The sequence below is a fragment of the Engraulis encrasicolus genome, chromosome 5 (assembly GCF_034702125.1).
Source record: "Engraulis encrasicolus isolate BLACKSEA-1 chromosome 5, IST_EnEncr_1.0, whole genome shotgun sequence".
NCBI classification, from domain to species: domain Eukaryota; kingdom Metazoa; phylum Chordata; class Actinopteri; order Clupeiformes; family Engraulidae; genus Engraulis; species Engraulis encrasicolus.
In genome coordinates, this window is record NC_085861.1 from 40,710,193 (window position 1) to 40,730,419 (window position 20,227).

General features: G+C 42.4%; 1 protein-coding gene and 1 long non-coding RNA gene across 2 annotated transcripts; one reads left to right on the top strand and one right to left on the bottom strand.

Moving 5' to 3' along the window:
- Positions 1–518: 518 nt before the first annotated feature.
- On the bottom strand, positions 519–20,225 carry dnase2 (deoxyribonuclease II, lysosomal). Its single transcript, XM_063199377.1, has 7 exons — positions 18,322–20,225; positions 17,935–18,039; positions 17,552–17,705; positions 5,581–5,680; positions 4,376–4,540; positions 1,289–1,528; positions 519–987 (listed from the first exon to the last, which is right to left on the bottom strand). Exons 2-7 carry the CDS (start codon positions 18,033–18,035, stop codon positions 551–553), a joined length of 1,197 nt encoding a protein of 398 aa, XP_063055447.1. The 5' UTR covers positions 18,036–18,039; positions 18,322–20,225; the 3' UTR covers positions 519–550.
- Positions 15,016–16,402, top strand: LOC134449445 (uncharacterized). The gene is made up of 3 exons (XR_010034963.1): positions 15,016–15,253; positions 15,956–16,054; positions 16,203–16,402. It is a non-coding gene; the product is annotated as an uncharacterized LOC134449445 (long non-coding RNA).
- Positions 20,226–20,227: the final 2 nt, after the last annotated feature.

Sequence of the window (20,227 nt, forward strand, 5' to 3'; positions counted from 1 at the left end):
GTATATACAATGGAAAAGTTGACCTACTCCCTAAAAACAAAGTTAGGAGACTTCTCCAGGATCTGGCAAAGATTGACTGGATATGTTAAACAAGCGAATTTAAGATCAGATTTTGCTTGAGGCACCTTTTTCTAATATATACTATGTACATGTCCTTTATTTCATTTTGTCATTTCTTTTTCTTAAGCAATACAGTGAAACTCCCCTCAATGTTCAATTCCTGTTTTGTTTTCTCATTGTAATTGGAAAAAAAAAAAAAAAACTTTTGTTGGAAAAAGTGGCTTAGACATACAGTGTTGAGAAGAATATGGTGGGATATTCTCTGGGGATTCTTATGCCGTAAACAATCCTATATATACTTTTTTTGTTTTTTTGGGTTTTTTTGTAACCAGTTGTGGATTTGGCAAGGAAAGTGACTCTATAAACACTGAAAGGAGAAAAGCATGAATAATATCCTGTGATGTATGTATCTCTTAAGCCTTAATAAAGAAAAAATTACAAAAAAAAGAAATAGGTGGGACGTTATAAGGTGGATACAGTCACTGTCCATCTACCGTGTCCCCCTCAGCGCAGCGTCACACGGCGTGATGTGCCCATCACAGGAGTAGCACTGTATGGCCGCCGTCCTGTAGGCCTTCCACACGGCGGGCTCCCGGTGGCACACCGTCCCCCCACCCCTCTGCTCCTCGGCCTCATCCCGGTTGATGTCCCCTACACACACCCAGCCCCCAGTACCCCCGGCTCTACTGCCCCCCACCATGGCTCCACTGCTAGGGCTGGGGCCAGGGCCAGGGCCAGGGCTCACTGCCCACTTGGAGTGGTCCTTGGTGGCCTTGTAGGTGAAGCGCTGGGCGGGAGAGAGCTGGGCCAGGTTCAGCACCTTCCAGCCCAGCGAGCAGTCGGACGGCAGAACGCCGCGGGACCGCAGCCAGAACTGCACCAGCAGGTCCGACTGCAGAGCAGGCGCCACCCAGGCGTGGTACAGATCTGGGCATGGTAAAAGGACAGGTACAATTAACATTAGTTGTAGGACACAGCAGTGAGGATGCCACTGACTTTACAGCCAACAACATTTGGTCATTTTAACCAAAATGTCTGAGAATGTTGGTCATTGAAGATCAATAAAAACAATGTACCACATATTGTCCGGCATATACGTACTTGTATAAAACACACAACCAGCACACACTCAATTCAACTTCAAGTCTACAGTGTTTTCACAATCGTACCCACTTGTTCCTTTAACAGGCCCTTGTTTTGTATGAATAGTGGGAGAAAGAGGACCCACCATTCTTGAACGACCTTCCTTTGGCAAAGCTGATGAACTCTGACCCGCCCAGGGAGGTAAGAGTCACACTGCGATTGGTGGCTGTGGTGGAGGGGGAGGCAGCCACGGTGGCAGTGCTGACGTTGACATTGACACCCCCTCTGCCTCTGCACAGGTGTACCATAGAGGGCACGGAGGAGGCCACGTCCACGGGGACGTGGCAGTCATACACGTGCGGCTGGTTGATCTGCAACTGCTCCCCTGCAAAAGTAATGACACACATACCCCCCAAAACACAACACATTCAAGCATACAAGGGCATTTTAATTGTCACATGAATAGAATTACTAAAAAGCGCAACGTGCAGTGTTATTACATACTTTCACATTTGCTGATGGTGCAGTGCCCATGACTTATCGATATGGCCTACCTAGTGAGCTGAGTTACAAAGCCAGTATGACAGTCAGATCTGCAAACTACATGCAGAAATGGATTCCTTGGCCATGAAAACCTAAGAATAGACACTTAAAGGCGTATGCCACTATTTTGGGGCTTAATACAGTTAAAATCGTTGGCTGGGGTTTATAAAGGTGGTAAAGTGTCTTATTTTTCATGTTAAGCGTTGTCTTGCTTTAAGACAAGTTAAAAGAGGGAATATGTTGCTAAGCTAGTGAAAGTCAATGGATCCGTGTAGCATTGTAGCATGCTACACGGATCCATTGACTTTCACTAGCTTAGCGACATGCTCCCTCTTTTAACTTGTCTTAAAGCAAGACAACGGCTTACATGAAAAATAAGACACTTTACCACCTTTATAAACCCTAGCCAACGATTTTAACTGTATTAAGCCCCAAAATAGTGGCATACCCCTTTAAGGCTGTAGTCTTTCTAGAGCAGGAGATATGAGTTTTGGGGGTTGCGCCCACAGCCATCTTGGATTTGTATTATGAAAATAATGGGTCATGATTTGTTAACCACAGAACCTCATTTCTCTCACTAAAAAGGATTGAATCAGGCCAAAAACACAGATCGTTGGACCATTTTTTCCCACAGAGGAGGACAAATTTTAACTATCCTAGCAGGCCTATAGGATTTTTGGCGACCATCTTGGATTCTGGACTAATTTTTCGACGGCGCAAAAGCTTATTTCAATTAGTATGGTCCAAAGTACCAGAATCAATTGAGAAAACCTTGACAGGAAAACTTTTCGATTATTTCCTGGCTCGTCCTTGCCTGGTTAACACCAGACCTAATCACAAGTGAGATTAGGTCTGGGGAGTTGCCTATTGTAAATTCCGTATGGGGCTAGTTATGGGGCTATTATGACTCACTGCCCTGCTCTCTGATTGGGCAGAGAAACTGTTAAGGTCGGAATGCTTGGCCATTATGACACAGATCCCATGATCTTGTACGTTATGAGTCATCCTCGCCATACTGTCTTTCAGATCGAAACGATTGTGTAGAACTAAAGGCAGTATGGGAGTTCCCAGGCTAGGCTCGTCCCGGTCTAATTTAGAATATTCAGGGTCACTCTCTTTGTCAACTCATTTCCTGTCAATCTCTGAAAAATAAGGATAGCCAAACCAAGAACAGTCTCAGGTTAGGCAAAAGTCACCTCCTGTTTCCAGCCATGGCATCCCCTCTTGTAAGTCACTTAGATGGCTACACGCTCCCTCAATACTACTGCCATTTTTAACATCATTATTCTCTCACACCTAGCTGCTCTCTCCAATAGCCATGACAAGAGGTGCTCAACACTCTCGACTGGCTCATTAACGGTCACCACTGAACAGGGCTGTCTGGGGAAGAAATAGGGCCCGGGCATTTTTGGTTTGAAGGGCCCCCTCATAATTAAAAATGACTCAACAGTGGGCCCAGCACCCTCGTGGGCCCCTATTTACAGAAATGTAAAAAAAGAAGGGAAAAACAAGAAAAATAGGGGCCCTCGAGGGTGCAGGGCCCACAGGGAAATGCCCGCTATGCCAGATGGCCAGTCCAGCCCTGCCACTGAACCACACTGTACCAGAGGTATGAAGGGCCTGACTGGGCCTTCTCTTATTGTGTCGCTGTATAGCCATTTTGCATTGCATGAAAACATCTTTCATGTTCATGTGAAAAGCCTGGTGCGCACACACACACACTCTAATCCATATTACCTATGCGGCATGCGAGCACCGCAGTGTCAGCATGAAAGACAATGATTTCGACATCACACAAGAACCCACTGAGCAAATACAGCACAGTGTGAACAGGTCTGTCACTATGGTTACGCTGCCAGTTAGAGGGATTACTTTCACTGTAGCTATGGTAACAGCGCACTACATGCGTGATCTGCCAGCGAGGGCCGTGAAGGTATAGCAGCTCTGGCTTGCAGGCCGGCCGGACGGGCGGGGAGAGAGAGAGAGTTTTTGGGCCTGGTCCAGCGAGCACCAGCATGTATCCGATCTGGAATGCCGTCAAGTCTCACATAACCGCCACTTTAGTCCAGCCACTGACTCTCACTGCCTGCACATCTCACCACCAAACACGCTGACTTCCACAAGGATGCAATTACTGGCCACGTCTGACATGCACCATTGATAAATTAGCCTCTACTGGACAGAAATTCATGGTTTTATTACTGTAGTTGATTATTACTGCATGTCTGAAAAAAATAAGCCTGAAGGAATGAGTCTCCTCAACTGTAATACATACAATCAGGGCTGCTGGCAAATTTTGCCAGGCCCAGGGCAAAGTCATCAGAAAGGCCCCCCTCCCAATGCATACAATGTTGTAATGGGGACCAATGTCTGGGCCCGCTCTCTCTCTTGTCCCAAGACAACTGACTGTTTGCCACCCTCCTTGCATACATGTGCGTCACTGTTTAAGAATAAACGCCATATGCATTTTCAAAAAAAACCTCCATAAGGAACCAACACAGACGTTTTGTACATCATGCTATGGATTTGGCTGGATACATTTTGAGAAAACAAAACACAACGAAAAACAAAAATCACTCTTTCATTTACCAACTTTTGACCATGGAATACTGAAATGGACAAATTACATGATACACATGGGCTTTTCCACAGAAAGGAACGTGTGCAGTGTACGTATATCGGTAATTACCAATGGTCTGGAAACGATCCAGTGGGTAGGTAACACAGAGGAAGTTCTGTCCATTGATGACCCCAGTGCTCGGGTAGGAGAACTGCCCTTTGCTTTTAGAGGGAGGGAAGCTTGGAGTGCTGTGTACCAGCCATAGGCCACCTTCTTTGTTGAAGAGCACAACACCTGTGGCAAGGACAACATTTCCAATGAATTTATTTATTACGCCATCGTTATGCATCATTATGTCAACCTTACCATTGACACATTCTATAAGGCATATTATATATCCACATAATGTTTAATAGTTGATTATGATTTCTAATGAATGTATTTATTACAGCGTTGTTATGCATTGTCAACCTTACCATTGACACATTGTATATAAAACGTATTATACTGTATACTTCTATATCATTATTGATTATTAAAAATGTTGATGAAATACAGCATGAACATCTTATCTCAATGGGATTATAAGTGTCATCCTTAGAATTCAAGACGTAAAACCAAGTGAGTGAGTAGTCCAGTATGTCAAGCATTTGATTGATCTAATACAGTGTTTCCCAACCTTTTTTTGTCTTGCGTACCCTCTAAGCCTCTTAGTCGTGCTATGAGTACCCCCTAATTAATTTGCTATTTCATTTTCTCTGTCCTGATGTGGCTGCTCCATACATTTGTTATAATAATAACACTTTTCCAAGTACCCCCTGCAGTGTGCTCGCGTACCCCTAGTGGTACACGTACCCCTGGTTGGGAACCGCTGATCTAATAAATGTGTCCCCAAGTAACAAAGATGGATTTGGAGTTAGGATTACACTTTCCAAAATTTGCCATTTACAATGTATGCAGATATTTTTGAAATCCGTTTTCATCAGTTTACGAGTAAACACGACGTGGAGCTTTGAAATGCAGAGTTTTGAAATGCTTGAAAAACAGAATTTTGAAATGTGCATCCTAAAACTATTTACGTTAAGTCAGAGGCCACAACCAATGTTTTTTTTTAATCCATATATGTGTAAACAGCTGCTAAATGTTAGAAAAATTCACACATTTTCACATATTCTTCTCATCAGTATTCAGTGTCAGCTTCTATGTTAAGAAAAAAAAACATAATTCTACTTATCAGTTCCTCCATATTTGCACAGAACCAGAATGCATTGACAAGGGTATGGTTGAATAAAATACAGTACTATTTAGCTCTGTGGTTAGAGGAAATATAATACCTTTTGTGTGGCCACCATCATTGGCTGTACAATCTTCCCCCTTAGATTTTCCTGAGTGGGGTGCCTGATCATTGTAGAGAATGTATCCAATTTCATCATCCTGAGGAACGAACACAGAGAGAGAGCGAGAGAGACAGCATTACTAGGCTATACAATGCACTCAAATACATGTAGCTCTTGCATAATCTGTTACACAATTCCATGAGTCACAGCATTTTGTTCAGTCGTTTTCTAATCTAAAGCATTGCATTTCAGCATTCAGGTTGCATTTGGTTAACCATAGTTAACCATAGTCCCAACATGCCACCAAAAGTTTCAGTTCTTCCGATTCTTCTTTTCTTAAAATGTCACCACATCAGTCACACCACTGCTGGAATGGAAAGAGAAGGAGAAATGAAAGTGCATTGTGTCAGGCTACAGCGGTGGTGGGCAGTGGTGGCTCACGAGCCTGTTCCAACCAGAAGGTTGAGGATTCAAGCCCCACTCCGCCTGATCCCCATTTATCAGTCCCCCCAGGAAATCGCGATGTTGCGATCGCGTCGTTTTTCGCAACTTCAATGAATTCCCGCGTATTCTGTGCGAGAGCGCAACTTTAACCAATCACCACGATTTCCCGCGACTTTGAACACTTTGAACCAATCCATGTTGCGCTGACTTCACTGACGTCGACAAACTTCCTTTCAAAANGGATAATACAATAAAAAATACTATAAAAAAGTAACCTAGCAATCAGTCCCAGCACTTTACTATGCATGTACAAAGTTGTCGGTGAGGGGGAAAAAACTAATAAATACGAATGTAGGAAACGCCATGTTCTCATTGCGCGTCTGCTCGCATTGTCACAGGAGGGAAAATGTATGACTAGTCTAGCATAACCAATAGGCCTACATTTTTAAAATGTGGTAGGCCTACACAAATATATAATTAACACTTCATGACAGTCATCTACATTACACAGTCCCCCCAGGAAATCGCGATGTTGTGATCGCGTCGTTTTTCGCAACTTCAATGAATTCCCGCGAATTCTGTGCGAGAGCGCAACTTTAACCAATCACCGCGATTTCCCGCAACTTTGAACACTTTGAACCAATCCATGTTGCGCTGACTTCACTGACGTCGACAAACTTCCTTTCAAAAAGGATAATACAATAAAAAAAATACTATAAAAAGTAACCTAGCAATCAGTCCCAGCACTTTAGGCCTACTATGCATGTACAAAGTTGTCGGTGAGGGGGAAAAAACTATTAAATACGAATGTAGGAAACGCCATGTTCTCATTGCGCGTCTGCTCGCATTGTCACAGGAGGGAAAATGTATGACTAGTCTGGCATAACCAATAGGCCTACATTTTTAAAATGTGGTAGGCCTACACAAATATATAATTAACACTTCATGACAGTCATCTACATTACGCCAAGTATAGGGCTCCTACAACAAGATGTGTTTTCTTTTTTCTAAAGCGGTCCACCTGGTGTTTGACTTGTGCGCATACAGAAGGCAACATTTTCCCTCCGAATTGAGATGCGCAAATGCCTTGTCCACAACAAAGCAGTAATTTCCATCCTTCATTGTGAATGTTGCGTGCGTGCCTGGCCGATATAGCCTAGTAATCTCTTTCGCGCAAATTGGGCTATGGCTGGATACTGTATTGTTAGAATGTAACTTCACATGTAATGCGCATGCAGGATGTAGTTTTGACAGTTGATGTTACAGTTACGACAGGAGTCGGCTGTGTGTTTTGGGTCTCGCTTAATAAACCTCCAAGAAAGACAGAAGTTGTCCGCTCGTCCACTGGGCAAAATAGGCTTGAATCCGGAGATATTTTGACTGGATATCTTTTATGACACGCGGCATATTCGGACCAGATTTCGACCATTTCCCGACTTTTTAAGAATCCGTGAAAATCTTGGCATATTTTGACTCCGTATTTGTGTTTGGAGAATACGGAGATATTTTGACTGGATACCGGTATTTTGAATGACGTGTGCTGCCAATCGCATTGAATAGAATGTTGGCCCTCCCTCTGCCGTTATGAAGCTCTGCGTGGCAGCCCGCCGCTTCCTATCTGGATTTCTGTCGTACAGTTGGCATCATCTTTATCACAGACTTTCCAGAAATCTGTTGCAGACTTGTTAAGCCATCAAAACCCTTATTTAGTTCTAGCTCTAGGCTATGGGACTATGAGGACTCCGAGACGTTGTCCATGTGAGATGGCGAATGATGGCTGGCGAGGTTGTTCGAGGTCATTTCATGATGAGGATGGACCAGACTTTAAGACATTCTGAGGTAAGTTGAAGTAACAGACTAGAGGAACATACGGTGTATTGTCTTAAAGTAGATCTAGATGAAAATTAAAGCCTGAATATGCCTGAATATTGTAATGTTTAACTTTCCTAATGTTTTCTAACTGACTGTATAGCTAACTTGCTAACTAACCAGCGCCTTGTACTATCCACTAAACAAGGACGGTTATCTTAGCATGTTAGCTAGCCTAACTTTTTCGGTCTGGTAGCAGTTCTAGTGCTGATAGGCAGATGTTAACGTTAGCTAGTTAGCTAGCCTGCCACCACCTAGAACTAATACTAAACCTTGGAGCAAGTGATACGGTGTCACGAATGAATGTATGCATAAACGTTTTACTGACATTGGATATATGACGTCGGATATCTGCAGGGGCTAGATTTTGAAATTACGACAACATTTGGTAAACCTGCTACATTTTAACTAGCTAGGAGGAGACTAATATTTGGTTAACGAACTGATTGGCAGATTTGTTTGACATAAAGCTTATTTTCCGTGATATCTAAAAGTTAATGGCATGGACACTTGTGTCTGAATGTCGTACACAACTAAGTTATCACCTTGTATAGTCTTGATAGTGTGGATATATTGTTCTAATATATGATTTGTCCCCCTTGACCAAGCAAAAAGCACACACTCTCAATTGCCTTTCTGTAAGATAAGAGATGGTCACACTCACAGCATGTGTCGTTATGAACGGGGCAGAGGTAAAGAAGCCCCCTCCGATGTTATTTGACAGAACAGGAGTAAACATGTCCTGTCGTTGGTCTTGCTCCAAGGCACACATAGAGCTAGAGACTTCTGTGCCAGAAAGAAGTGAATGAGAAATTGTGAATTTAAGAATGTGTTTTGTTATAGGGTAATCGATGACATCGTATGGATGACATGATGCCCATCTAGGACTGTGTGTGTGTGTGTATGAGAGAGTGAGAGAGAGAGAATGTGTGTGTGTGTAAGACTGATGATGTGTATAAGGCCTCTGCATGTTTTGGTTTTGTATTTGTGTATTTATGTAAGCTGATAAAAACCTTAATTTTGTTTGGAATTACCATGATAAAAAGTACTTTACTCTATTCTACACCCGCAGCTCCATGAATGACATGAGACACTCCAGGAGACGGTGGTTGCAATGCAATATCAACACCCCGCAATAGGGATGCACGATGTATCGGCCAGATGTATCGGTATCGGCTGATATCGGCCGATATTCAACACATCGGACATCGGTCCAATGGGTAAAACTGGGCCGATGTTAACGCCGATGTTTTTTTATATGTTACGGTTCTAAAAGAATGGACTTGACGATGACTTTCACTGTTTGTCTTCTATTTTGTCTCTATTTTTTATCTAATTATCACAGGGAGTTAAAAAGTGTTTTTGGAAATAAGACGACATTCAAAAATTATGTTTGTTTGCATCATTGTCATCTCTTTTTTTTTAAAAAGAAAGAAAAACATCGGTATCGGTTAATATCGGTCATCAGCCAAAACCGCAATATCATAATCGGATATCGGTATCGGCCGAAAATTTTGACATCATGCATCCCTACCCCGCAACCCCAACCCTCCAATGGAACCCAGAACCCTCCGGAGTTCCTCAGGACCTGTCGGTAATATATTTGACTGCATGTTTTAAGGGAAAGAAAATGATCTAGACTTTACACGTGCAATTTCCATTTTAACCATCTCAAATAACCCTGAGGTTCTCATCGTCAATCTAGAGAAAGCATCAGTAGGGTTCAGGCTGTCATTTACAGATAAGGTACTTTATTCACTGTATTACTAAGCACTTTATTCATCCTGTGGGAAATTCAAGAAACAATTGTCCACTGTTTGTAACAGTATTTTTTAGCCAATTTGGATTGGAGCCAATTTTGGTCCCCTAGGGGAAATTCTTTCTCTGCATTTATCCCATTTGGGCTAGTGAATCACATTGAAATTTCTTAGCATAACAATATGTGATTGTGTTATCATTTTTTTTCCCATCAGGCATGAGTGAGGCGAACACATCGTACGTTGGGGGTAGAGTTGCAGTGACTACTTGGACCACAGGCCAGGTAAACAGGTTTACTCTGAGCATGTCAGCCCATACTTCTGTGATCAAAGTGCTATTAATAGAGAAAGATGTAATGCAATCAGATGACCATATATATGTTGATGAGTACACTCCTGTTGTAAAAGTAATATTTTGAACAATATTTCAATAAACACACAAGTTATTTCCAAAATGACCATAGAGTAAGTGTAATACAACATCTTTTCATCTTACTGCAGAAAATTGAGGTCAATAGTATAACTTGAATGACATATTTGTCCATTGTTGTGAAATTATGCTGGTGCAAAGGTGAGTACACCCCTATGTTAAACTGTCTATGGAGGGGCCGTGTTGGCCCGAATCTTCACGAATTTGAAAGAGATTAAAAGGGAGGTCATCGCTGTGGATTTCATCCTTGCCTTACATTGAACTTTTACATTTCGAGTCTGGACCTAGCTAAACGAGATGTGTATGAGATTTGAATGAAATCCTATGGAGAGTATCATGATCTGATGATGTTCAGTAGTCATAGTACATGTTAACAAGCATGTTTCTAGTGGTGAAATTCAGCTTCCTACTGTTGATGGCATCCGTACAGGTCCGAAACATTTGGGTTCTACTACCATGCTTGACTTTCAGCATGAGGCACTTTTCTTTGTACAAATCACTTTTTACCACCGCACATGCTTGACACCATCTACTAATGCAAAATTGTTTATCATGGTCTCATCAGAGTCAAACAAACTAAGGATATGGGTTACTGGAACCATGTACTGTGATCTAATGACACCATGATAAACAAATTAGCTTTAGATCAGTGGTCTCAACCTTTTTTTGAGCTAACGCCCCCTTGGCCTCATCACAAGCCTCCAAACACCCCCTTGACCTTATCATAAGCCTGGCCTGGTGTGGACTCATAATGTAAAAGTTCAATGTAAGGCAAGGATGAAACATACACAACGATGACCTCCCTTTAAATCCATTTCAATTTCAAGACGTTTCGGGCCAGCACGCCCCTTCTCAGACAGTTTAACATAGCATAATTACACAAACAAATGGACAAATATGTCATTCAAGTTATACTACTGACCTTACTTTTCTGCCATAAGATGATTTTTTTTTTGTATTACACTTACTCAATAATCATTTTGGGAACAACTTATGTGTTTTAAAAAAAATATATATTATTCACAATGTTACTTTTCAACAGGGGTGTAGTCATTATTGTTGTGCACTGTATATTTGGATCACCATTACATGTTTAGTCATAAAGTAATGAAAACTTGTGTACAGCATTGTATGTTTTCTGTTCAGCTGTAGATTACCTAATAGTGACGAGGTCACCAAGGCCATCATCCAGGCTAGTAAGGATTCTGGGTAGAGCTGGGGTCCAGAGAGTTTACTCATAACTCATTTATGTGATCATGATGTATAAAAAAGACTACCGGTAACTCAGTTTCTTTCTGTCTCGCAGAAGCCTGAAATAGATTCTTTGAGAATCTTAAAAGTCAAACAACTGGGCCTTGCGGGGAAGACTGATGACGTGAGAAAAAAAAGGAAAAAGCTGATGAGCAGACGTGAGCGGGTAGGTAAAACCACAACTAGCAACCCCATCATACAACTGCCATCACTTTCTTTTGTCACTACTTAACTTCAGGGGGCAATTAGCCAATATCCCCTTTCTTTCTTCCGAGCAGGGCTTGACATTAACTTTTTCACACACCGGCCACTGTGGCTAGTAGTTTTCCCAAGTCACTAGCCATTCAGGTATTCCACTAGCCACACATTTTATATTATTTTTGTTTTCTTTATCATGATAGAGTGCGTCTTACCTCAGAAGATAAGGTGCTAAAGCAAGATGAGTGTAAAGCTTTCTACATGGAAGTATATCAAGCAAATAGATACTTTAGAGTTACTGAGCTTTTTCTTGGGCTTAAATACAAACAATTGATGCACAAACAACAGAATATAGGCTACTATGATGCGTATATCATACCAAAGAATAAGCTGCCAGCCAAATTGGCTAGTGACATTGAAAGTATAACTAGCCACAGCCAAGGTTTACCAGCATTTGGCCAGTGTCAAGCCCTGCTTCCAAGTACTATTGTTAGTTTTTAGAACGACCGCATTTGGTACAAGGTATTTGCAAATGGGCAGTCAACACTAAAGGTCTGTTTTGACTCCTCCGTCATGCCCTACCATGGAGCATATGGTAGGGCACTCGTTTGCAATGCGACCGACCCGGGTTCAATTCCTGGCCCGGGTCCTTTGCCAGCCCTTCCTCATCTCTCTCTCCCAACTTGCTTCCTGTCACCATCTGCACTGTACTGTTATTATGAAGACAATAATATCTTTTTTAAAAAAGACTCCTCCATCAGTTGGGGGACACATACTGTCAGTGGGGGGGCAGTGGCAGATCGCAAACAATTCAAACTGGGAGAAATACAGTATACGTTGATCGCGGTAAGGGGTCTATTCAGCGCTAAAAGGGAGGGAGTGGTGGCTGTTTGGGTACTTGATCTGCCGTTACCCCCCTGCTGACGGTACGTGTCCTCCAACTAAAGGACGAGTCTAAACCAGGCTTAAGAGATGCAAGCATAAGGAAACGTGGGGGGGACCATAGTTTTAAAACACGTGGTTTGGGGGAACCATGGTTTAGGGCAAATACTATATCAAAGTTAAATAGTGGAACCATGGTTAATTTTTGTAAGGGATATTACTATGACAGCTACTGTACTCCTGTGGATAAACCACAATTGGACTATGCTTGGTTGATCTGCTGGATAATCTTGTGGAAATCCTGCTGTATTATCTCATGTGACCCGTTCTTTGGCATGTTCATGGTAAACAAGCCTGAGTGTGGGTTTTGAACTGTACATATTTTTTAATGTTTAACACATTGTTTAAAACTGCCCTATTTTTTTGTTGCTTTTCAAGCAGTGGTGCTGGTGGCGCAGGATGTCCTGGAGGAGGACGACCTTGACTACCTCAAAGGAGCTGATGCCAGCCTTGTGTCTGATGGGGAAACAAGTGCACATTTGTTTTGCTCTGTCTGAGATGGAGAAGTGAGCGCCTTACTGGCGTACTTCATTGATGCCAGCAAGCCCAGCCAGCGAGTGACCGATAGTGGCCGGTTCTCCCTTCGTGACACCCCCCCCCCCCTTCTGCGGCCGGCAAAGCTTGAAATATGATTAAATGTAAATGTAAAATAAGCAATTAAAGAAAGAACATTAAACAAAATAATTGTCTGTTATAATATGATTTTAGCTGGGATTTAGCAGTAATTTAAAGTTGGCCTAATTGTTGTTTTGCAGTAGATTTGTGTCTATTATGTTGAAAGAAGTATACTGCCTTACAAAGGCAAAGTGCAGTAACCAATTACCGTAGGTTCATTCTGAAAATTTGTTCATTCTGAAAATGATATTCACAACACCTCCTTTATCTTGTGACAAAGAGTTATGGTCAAAATGTGTCCTGTTTTACAAATATTGCTATGTCAAATTTGCAGTAACTACAATATCCAACCTACCAAGTCTTTGAAGGCATTTTTTCCCCTCAGTTTCATTGTTGGCACTGCTGTTTACCTTTTGTAGGGCAGTTTAACGTAACGTCAGCCTAAGTAATTTCGGCAACTTTGGCAACATCACAGATATGGCAACATGCCCGTCACATGTTAGCCTGGGAAATCCTCTGCTTCCACAATCGTTTCGATCTGAAAGACAATCCCACTCCTGATTAGGATGGTAACCAGGCAAGACTAAGTTGTAATAAGTAGGCCTAATAGAATAGAATAGAAAGCCTTTATTGTCATTATACAAAGTATTCTGAGATTTGAGCTTCCCTGCAAGGTGCACAGTCGTTTATAGAGGAACATTGTAAGTGTGAGTTCATTGTTGTAACAGCTTTGGGGAAGAAGCTAATAACACCTAGCGTGATAAAGGCATGTACATAAATGCCTTTGAAATCAATTTATTGCCTGGTCGTGGGAGGTATGGGTCGTCCCATGCTTCTCATGTCCGGAGATATACAACAACAAGAATGGAACACGTCCGTGAGAGTATCTGCATCAAATACGTGAAGCACGTTCCATATCAGGTGAGAAAACGGCATCCGGATTTGTCTCATGTCGAAACTGTCCCATTCCGGGATTCGGATATGCTCCGTACATGAAAAGTGGCACCAGCGTATCTGGACCGTATCTATCAATATATCTCCGTATATTGTAAATATCCAGAAATATCTTCATACAAACATCCCCGGAAACAGAGCCTTTTTGCCCAGTGGTCCATCTAAGGAAAATACTACATAGGCCTATACCAGCACTTGGTGACCGTGGTGACCATGTCGTGAAATCACTTTCGTTTAACCTGGCGCGGTCAAACGGACAAGGAACACTGAACGTGAATAAAGCCAGAGCAGACACGTTGGAAAGCTGTGGGAGTAAGTTGGAAAACTACTTTCTGTCTCTCCCTCTCCTGCTCTCTTCCTTGCGCGATTGACGGTATTGATTGACAGCTGAGACCTCCGTTCTGCAGGCGACGTGGTGTTTTATAGATAACAATGTCGTCGTCTTTTATATTCACAAGAGCACCAAAATTAATATAATTTCTGAGCATTATTCAGCAAGCACCCTTCACAAAAGGAAATCTGTGAACTCCATCCTCGTTACATTGAATGATGATCATCAGCCGTTAATTTAAAGCCGGCTGACGGCGCGGGAGAACAAAAAAAAACCTAGCGCTATGCCTTCTTTCGAAAGGGACCCCTCTCTCTGCTTTTATTTGTGTTGCTTTTGACAAGCTTGAAAATTAAACGCCGACACAGGCAGGCTATGCGTAGCAGACGACTCACATTAAGGATTTCAGTCACAAGAGTTCCTGTCGCGCAGCCTCTTCAACTGAGTGGACATGCCCAATTCCGCCCGCCTACTTATAGTTAATTATGTATCCATTTTTTAAGTCAGGAATGGATATCGACATGATACGAAGTTTGTATGCTTACAATTTGAAACGGTGATGACATTTAAAACAGAGTCAAACGGCCATAAACAGCATTGTAATGAAGGGTGTTGTAGCCATAATATGGCAGCATGAAACCCACACAGCAGAGGACTCCGATGCGGAGCCGCGTTCAAGTCACCACATCCGTGTCACTGTCACATTCCTTTGGGTTCCACTTGGTGGATCAGGGTCGCCACCGTGCGCCGCCCCAAATTCTACCGTCAAAACGCGGACCATAATCGCATCCATATCTGATTCACAAACGCGGACGCGCTGTAAATCTAACGGACGTTGGTACAGTTTTTGTTGGGGCAGACACGACCGAACAGCGCTCTCCAGTAAGTATTGATTTATTTATATTAGGTGATACACAAAGGTACAAAAAGTATATCTGAAGCTTTTATAGTATCAATGCTTATTGATATCTAGGATTTTGTTTTATGACTTTAAAAGTGTAAGTTAACCCTAGTTGTTTTCAAAACGAGACAGCTAGTTCATTCATTCAAAGACATGGAGAACTACATTGGCTATTGTAGTATTTCCTAAATACTGTTAAAATATGATGCCATCCGATACATGGAGGAAGTGCAGTTGAATAAAAAATATCAACATTGTGCCCATTTAACAGCCTTGTTTACGTTAGCTTGCTAGCCAGTTACTAGCAAACCGGTTGACTGAAGCAAACTTGTGTAAAGTTAAACGTAGGTCTAAGTGTTCAAATACTCCTATGAAACGGCTATATTGGTCTGAATTTGGCTCATGGTACACTTTTACACGGATTGGTGATGCTCTCAACAGGTTTGGCACCAACTGTGTTTTTAACGGTACAAATCCTAAAGCGGTGGCATCATGTTCTCCTCACGTTAACGAAATCCAGGCTAATTATTTATTAGCAATTAATGGATGGCCATGAACTGCGCCCTCGTCCCATATGCTGTCCATCATTGGTGAATGAATGAAGTAGCTGGGCTCATAGTTTGATACAGGTGTCCGTGGTTGGGCTACAAATATCTGAATTTGTCCTTAATCTTGTGTATCAGTAAACAGGTGGAATTACCTCTGGGTCGGACAGGGCTAGCCAGCTGTAATCCACCCTGCTACGGTGATGCCCGCCTGCCTCCCGGCTTTTACGACCAAGAGTAAGTACATCTTATAATATTCAACATCATTACTGTCACGGGATAGAGATGTGAAAGAGCGTTGTCCATTCCTATGCAATGCAATGTCTGATTGCCATCTTACGAAATTTAAATGAAAGCTCTAAGTTTAGCTCTGTTGCCTTTTCAGATCGGAGCGCTGATGTGATGTTTCCCCGTCGACTGATGAGGCATCGGGGAAGAAAGAGAAGGCAGCCACGACACGCGATTGTTCAACATGACAGTGAGACAGAAAAATAATGTCAAGATAAATAAAAAATCATGATGAGTGAAGTTCTTAGTCAGGTTGTGTTTTTTTCGGGTTCTTATTTAAACGGTGTCTAGGCCAGGTCTGTGTTATCTGTAGAATTAAATCTAAATGCTGTTTGAAACGGTTAACTGATTTAGTGTTCGTTTATTGGGATTATAGCATAATAAGAAAGTAACTTTCAAGTAGGTTTTATTGTCAATTTCTTTACATGCACTGGTCATACAAAGAATTTGAAATTACATTAACTTTATGAGCACGGATCCATGGTCCCGGCCCGGAACATCTATGAGTCCGGAATGGGTCCGTAACTGATAAAAAGTAGTGGAACCGTGACGGATGCAATAAGTGGACACGGAATGAGTCCGCATCGGATGTCGCGCCTCCGAACCGGGCTCACTGCGGAGGTACGCTTCTGCACGCGGACCCGTTGCGGGTGACAAACGGGTCCCTTTTGAGTCCGCACCACGCCTCCGCGTCGGATGATAGGCGGCGTGCAAGTGGACGCCGATACGGCCCCGTTTACCGGATCCGTTCCGGAGGATGGCCTCCGGACGGTGGACTCCGGGGCGGATCCATTACGGTGTACTTTTGCTGTGTGGGAAGAGATGGAACTTTTCACGACGACATTCTGGCTAAAAACTCGCCCTGGCAGCTTCCCTGCTTTGCCTAAGAACCAAAATTATAATATAAAAATGGAAATAATATAAAAACACCAGAGAACTGGACTGTGGCAGTGTCCTTTACTTTCAAGCGTGGGGAAACACATTAAAAATCGCAACAAAAATAGCACCTTTCACTTCATGCCGCAACAAAATCGCAACAACTCAGTAAGAAGCTCCGCAACTTTTATCGCGATTTTCTGGAAATCCTCGTGCACCATCTGGCAATTCCGACCGCGATTTTTTGAGAAAATGCCCGCGATTTTCTGGTGGGACTGATTTATGTGTTGCCGAGAAGGATCCTTGACCCCAAATCACTCCTGGTGGTAGGCTACCATGCGTGCCACCGGTGTGCGAATGTGAGTGTGAATGGGTGAATGTGAGGCATGCATGTAAAGCACTTTGAGTGCTCGAAGGAGTGGAAAAGCTCTCGACAAATGACAAGGGCTGGAATCGAACCTGGGTCGCCGGCGTAGGAACCCAGTGCCCTGCCCTACCATTAGGCCACGACAGGACCGAAAAGCCCTCAATTTCAATTTACCATTTAGTAGCAGAGATATCAGACCTCACCTCATACAAAGGCCCCATCGTTCGCGCGAGAGCTCCTGTGCTATCATTCAGCAGCCCTGCACCGTCCACCCATCCTTCACTGCCCTTCTGCATCAGGAGATATTTTAACCCTTCAATGTGAGACGTGTGGAAGGGCAGTTTGTAGATGTAAAACCTACAGCCAGAGACAATATAGGACATAGCACTTCAATCGAGAGTAGGCCTCCTGTAGGCCTATAATTTCACAATTTGTATAACAACCATATCACAGTCCTATCTAAAACTGGACCAAAGTTTCTCAATCCAACACATTAATTTGTTTTTATTGACATTGCTCAATGTTTCAAAGTCAGACTGGAATATTGTAAATCTGTTCAAACACAGGCATTAACATGCAGATTTACCAGTCCACAGGCGCCCCTTTGTCATTGTAGCAAGATATCTGGGAAGCATCTCCCTCTGCTGGTAGACATACATGCATCAGTAGCAAGGCAAATGCAAACATGTTCCTATATGAGAATAATATGGTCGTAAGACAATGCTTGTAACAGTTGACATGACTGAGTTAAGAATCTTTTTTTTATATATCTGAATAACATTACGCTATGCAGAAAACAACATACCAACACTTCCACGAAGGCCCTAATGGCTTTTGTTACTAATGTTGTAACAATCGTATCGAAACATAAATTAATGTATGGCAATCAATATTACGCTGTAACAACAAACCATTGCCAAACAACAATAACATGTTGGCCAATTTGGGGTGGGTGGGTAATGTGACACGATACCTTCGCTGCCGCCAAACTCTTCGTGCTGTTCTCGGAAGGATAACTGGCTGATTGGGCTACTGTTGAAGACAGGTTGAGTTTGTCACCTCGTTCTACATTTCGTTACTTCCTTAATTTTTAGGAACTCAAATAATGAAGAACCGAATCACGTGAGAGACTAACCAGACAAAAATGCTTCCGATCACATGTCACAGCGAAGTTGAATAGGGTACTTTGTTTCTTTTGCATGGGGCGCAGGACGTTAGACCTTCAACAGCCTTTCCATCACAGCTTTGTTTCAATTGTTATGTCCTAGATCAGTTTGACTTGTTTGGGTTTGAACAAGGACATATTCAGTTTAAGGACTTGTGCCAGGCGACCTCTGGGGAAGTGAGACCGTACCGTCAAAAACAAGTCCCTGCGCGTCTTGCGTCCCCATGGCCTGAGGCATCTGGTTACTGTCAAAATAACAGGCGTGCGTCATGCCTTCCAATTCCACCCAGTGCCAAACATTACTTAGCCTCCTGATTCAAAAGACTATAGGCCTTCTTGAGAGGAAGAATGTGTATAGTATCACATTGTGGGGAAATTGCTCATTTTCACAAGTCTCTCTTGTTTTCAGTAGGCCTATGTTATGTCTACCTGATGATGATGATGATGATGGCTCAAAGGACCCATTTGTTCTTTCTCCTTAAATATGTAGCACGCATCAACAGTGTTACAATAAGTGGATGGCTTTCAAAACGTATTTTATTGTGGCCCTCAGAAGCACTGATTGTAAACCACTCTCCTTTACAGCGTCCAAAAATATTTATTTTCCATGCAACACTACCTGGCAAACTAAGCCATTTCAAAGAAAGTGTGCATTTAGTCTTTGGGTTAGGCAGTGAAGCTGATTTCTCAGTATGAAGTTCATGAATGTCATCCCCAGTCCCAAAAGTTGGCATGACTGCATTCTCAACACCACCACCGTTTTCCTCATCACAGTGATAAGGAATGAATATGGTTTAAAAGCAAGAAATGAAGAAAAAGTCCAAACAATAATAAACATTCTCATGACCAAATACATCACGGTGAGATGAGCAGACACAGTCTGTGTATACTGTCTAAACAACAAATATGATACCTAAACACATTTCACCTGGGTCCCACTGGCAGGTCAACAGAGGACAGTGTCCACAACGGCATCTCAAACAATAATATTAAAGCAAACATTTGGTCTTTTTCATCTCCCACATACTGCTACCGATAAAAGTCCATAGCAAAATAGACAACAAACCACATTAATTTATATCAAAATACTTTTCTACAACACATACTATACAAAGTTCATATTTTCAGTAGTTATCCCAGTGTTGAACCCTATACAAGTGTGAGGACATTCCAGTGAAGGCATTGCATAGGGTGATCAGTAACATTAATAACTCTTTGCAATGTCACCTTTCTTAGAACAGTAACTGCTTAGTAATAACAGTAGGAAGTAAAGGCAGTTGGTGTGCTGGGGTTAAAAAAGAACAGGTTCAAACAACCCAGACCTCAGTAAGAAAAACAACAAATGTACCATGGGTATTCAATCAACACATTCGTACACATACAAATTCTGTACCCTTTTAAAATACATTCTAATAGTAAGTTTGACTGTTCTTAACAGGGTAAAATGAAAAGATACTGACCCATGTAACACAGGCTAAACTGGTGCTGTCCCAGTAAGACAATCGCCTCATTTGATCCTTTATGTGTTTTTCATGTTGACTCCTCCACAGAGTTCAGAAGAGTTCAGAGAAAGCTTTGAGCTCAACACCTGCACCATCACACCACACCACCATCTAATGGCATGAACAAGTCACATGTCTGATGTGTTGAGGGCGAATTTGCTTTGACTTGGATTGAAATCTGTCTGTCGTTTGACTGGTTTGAAGTATTCTAA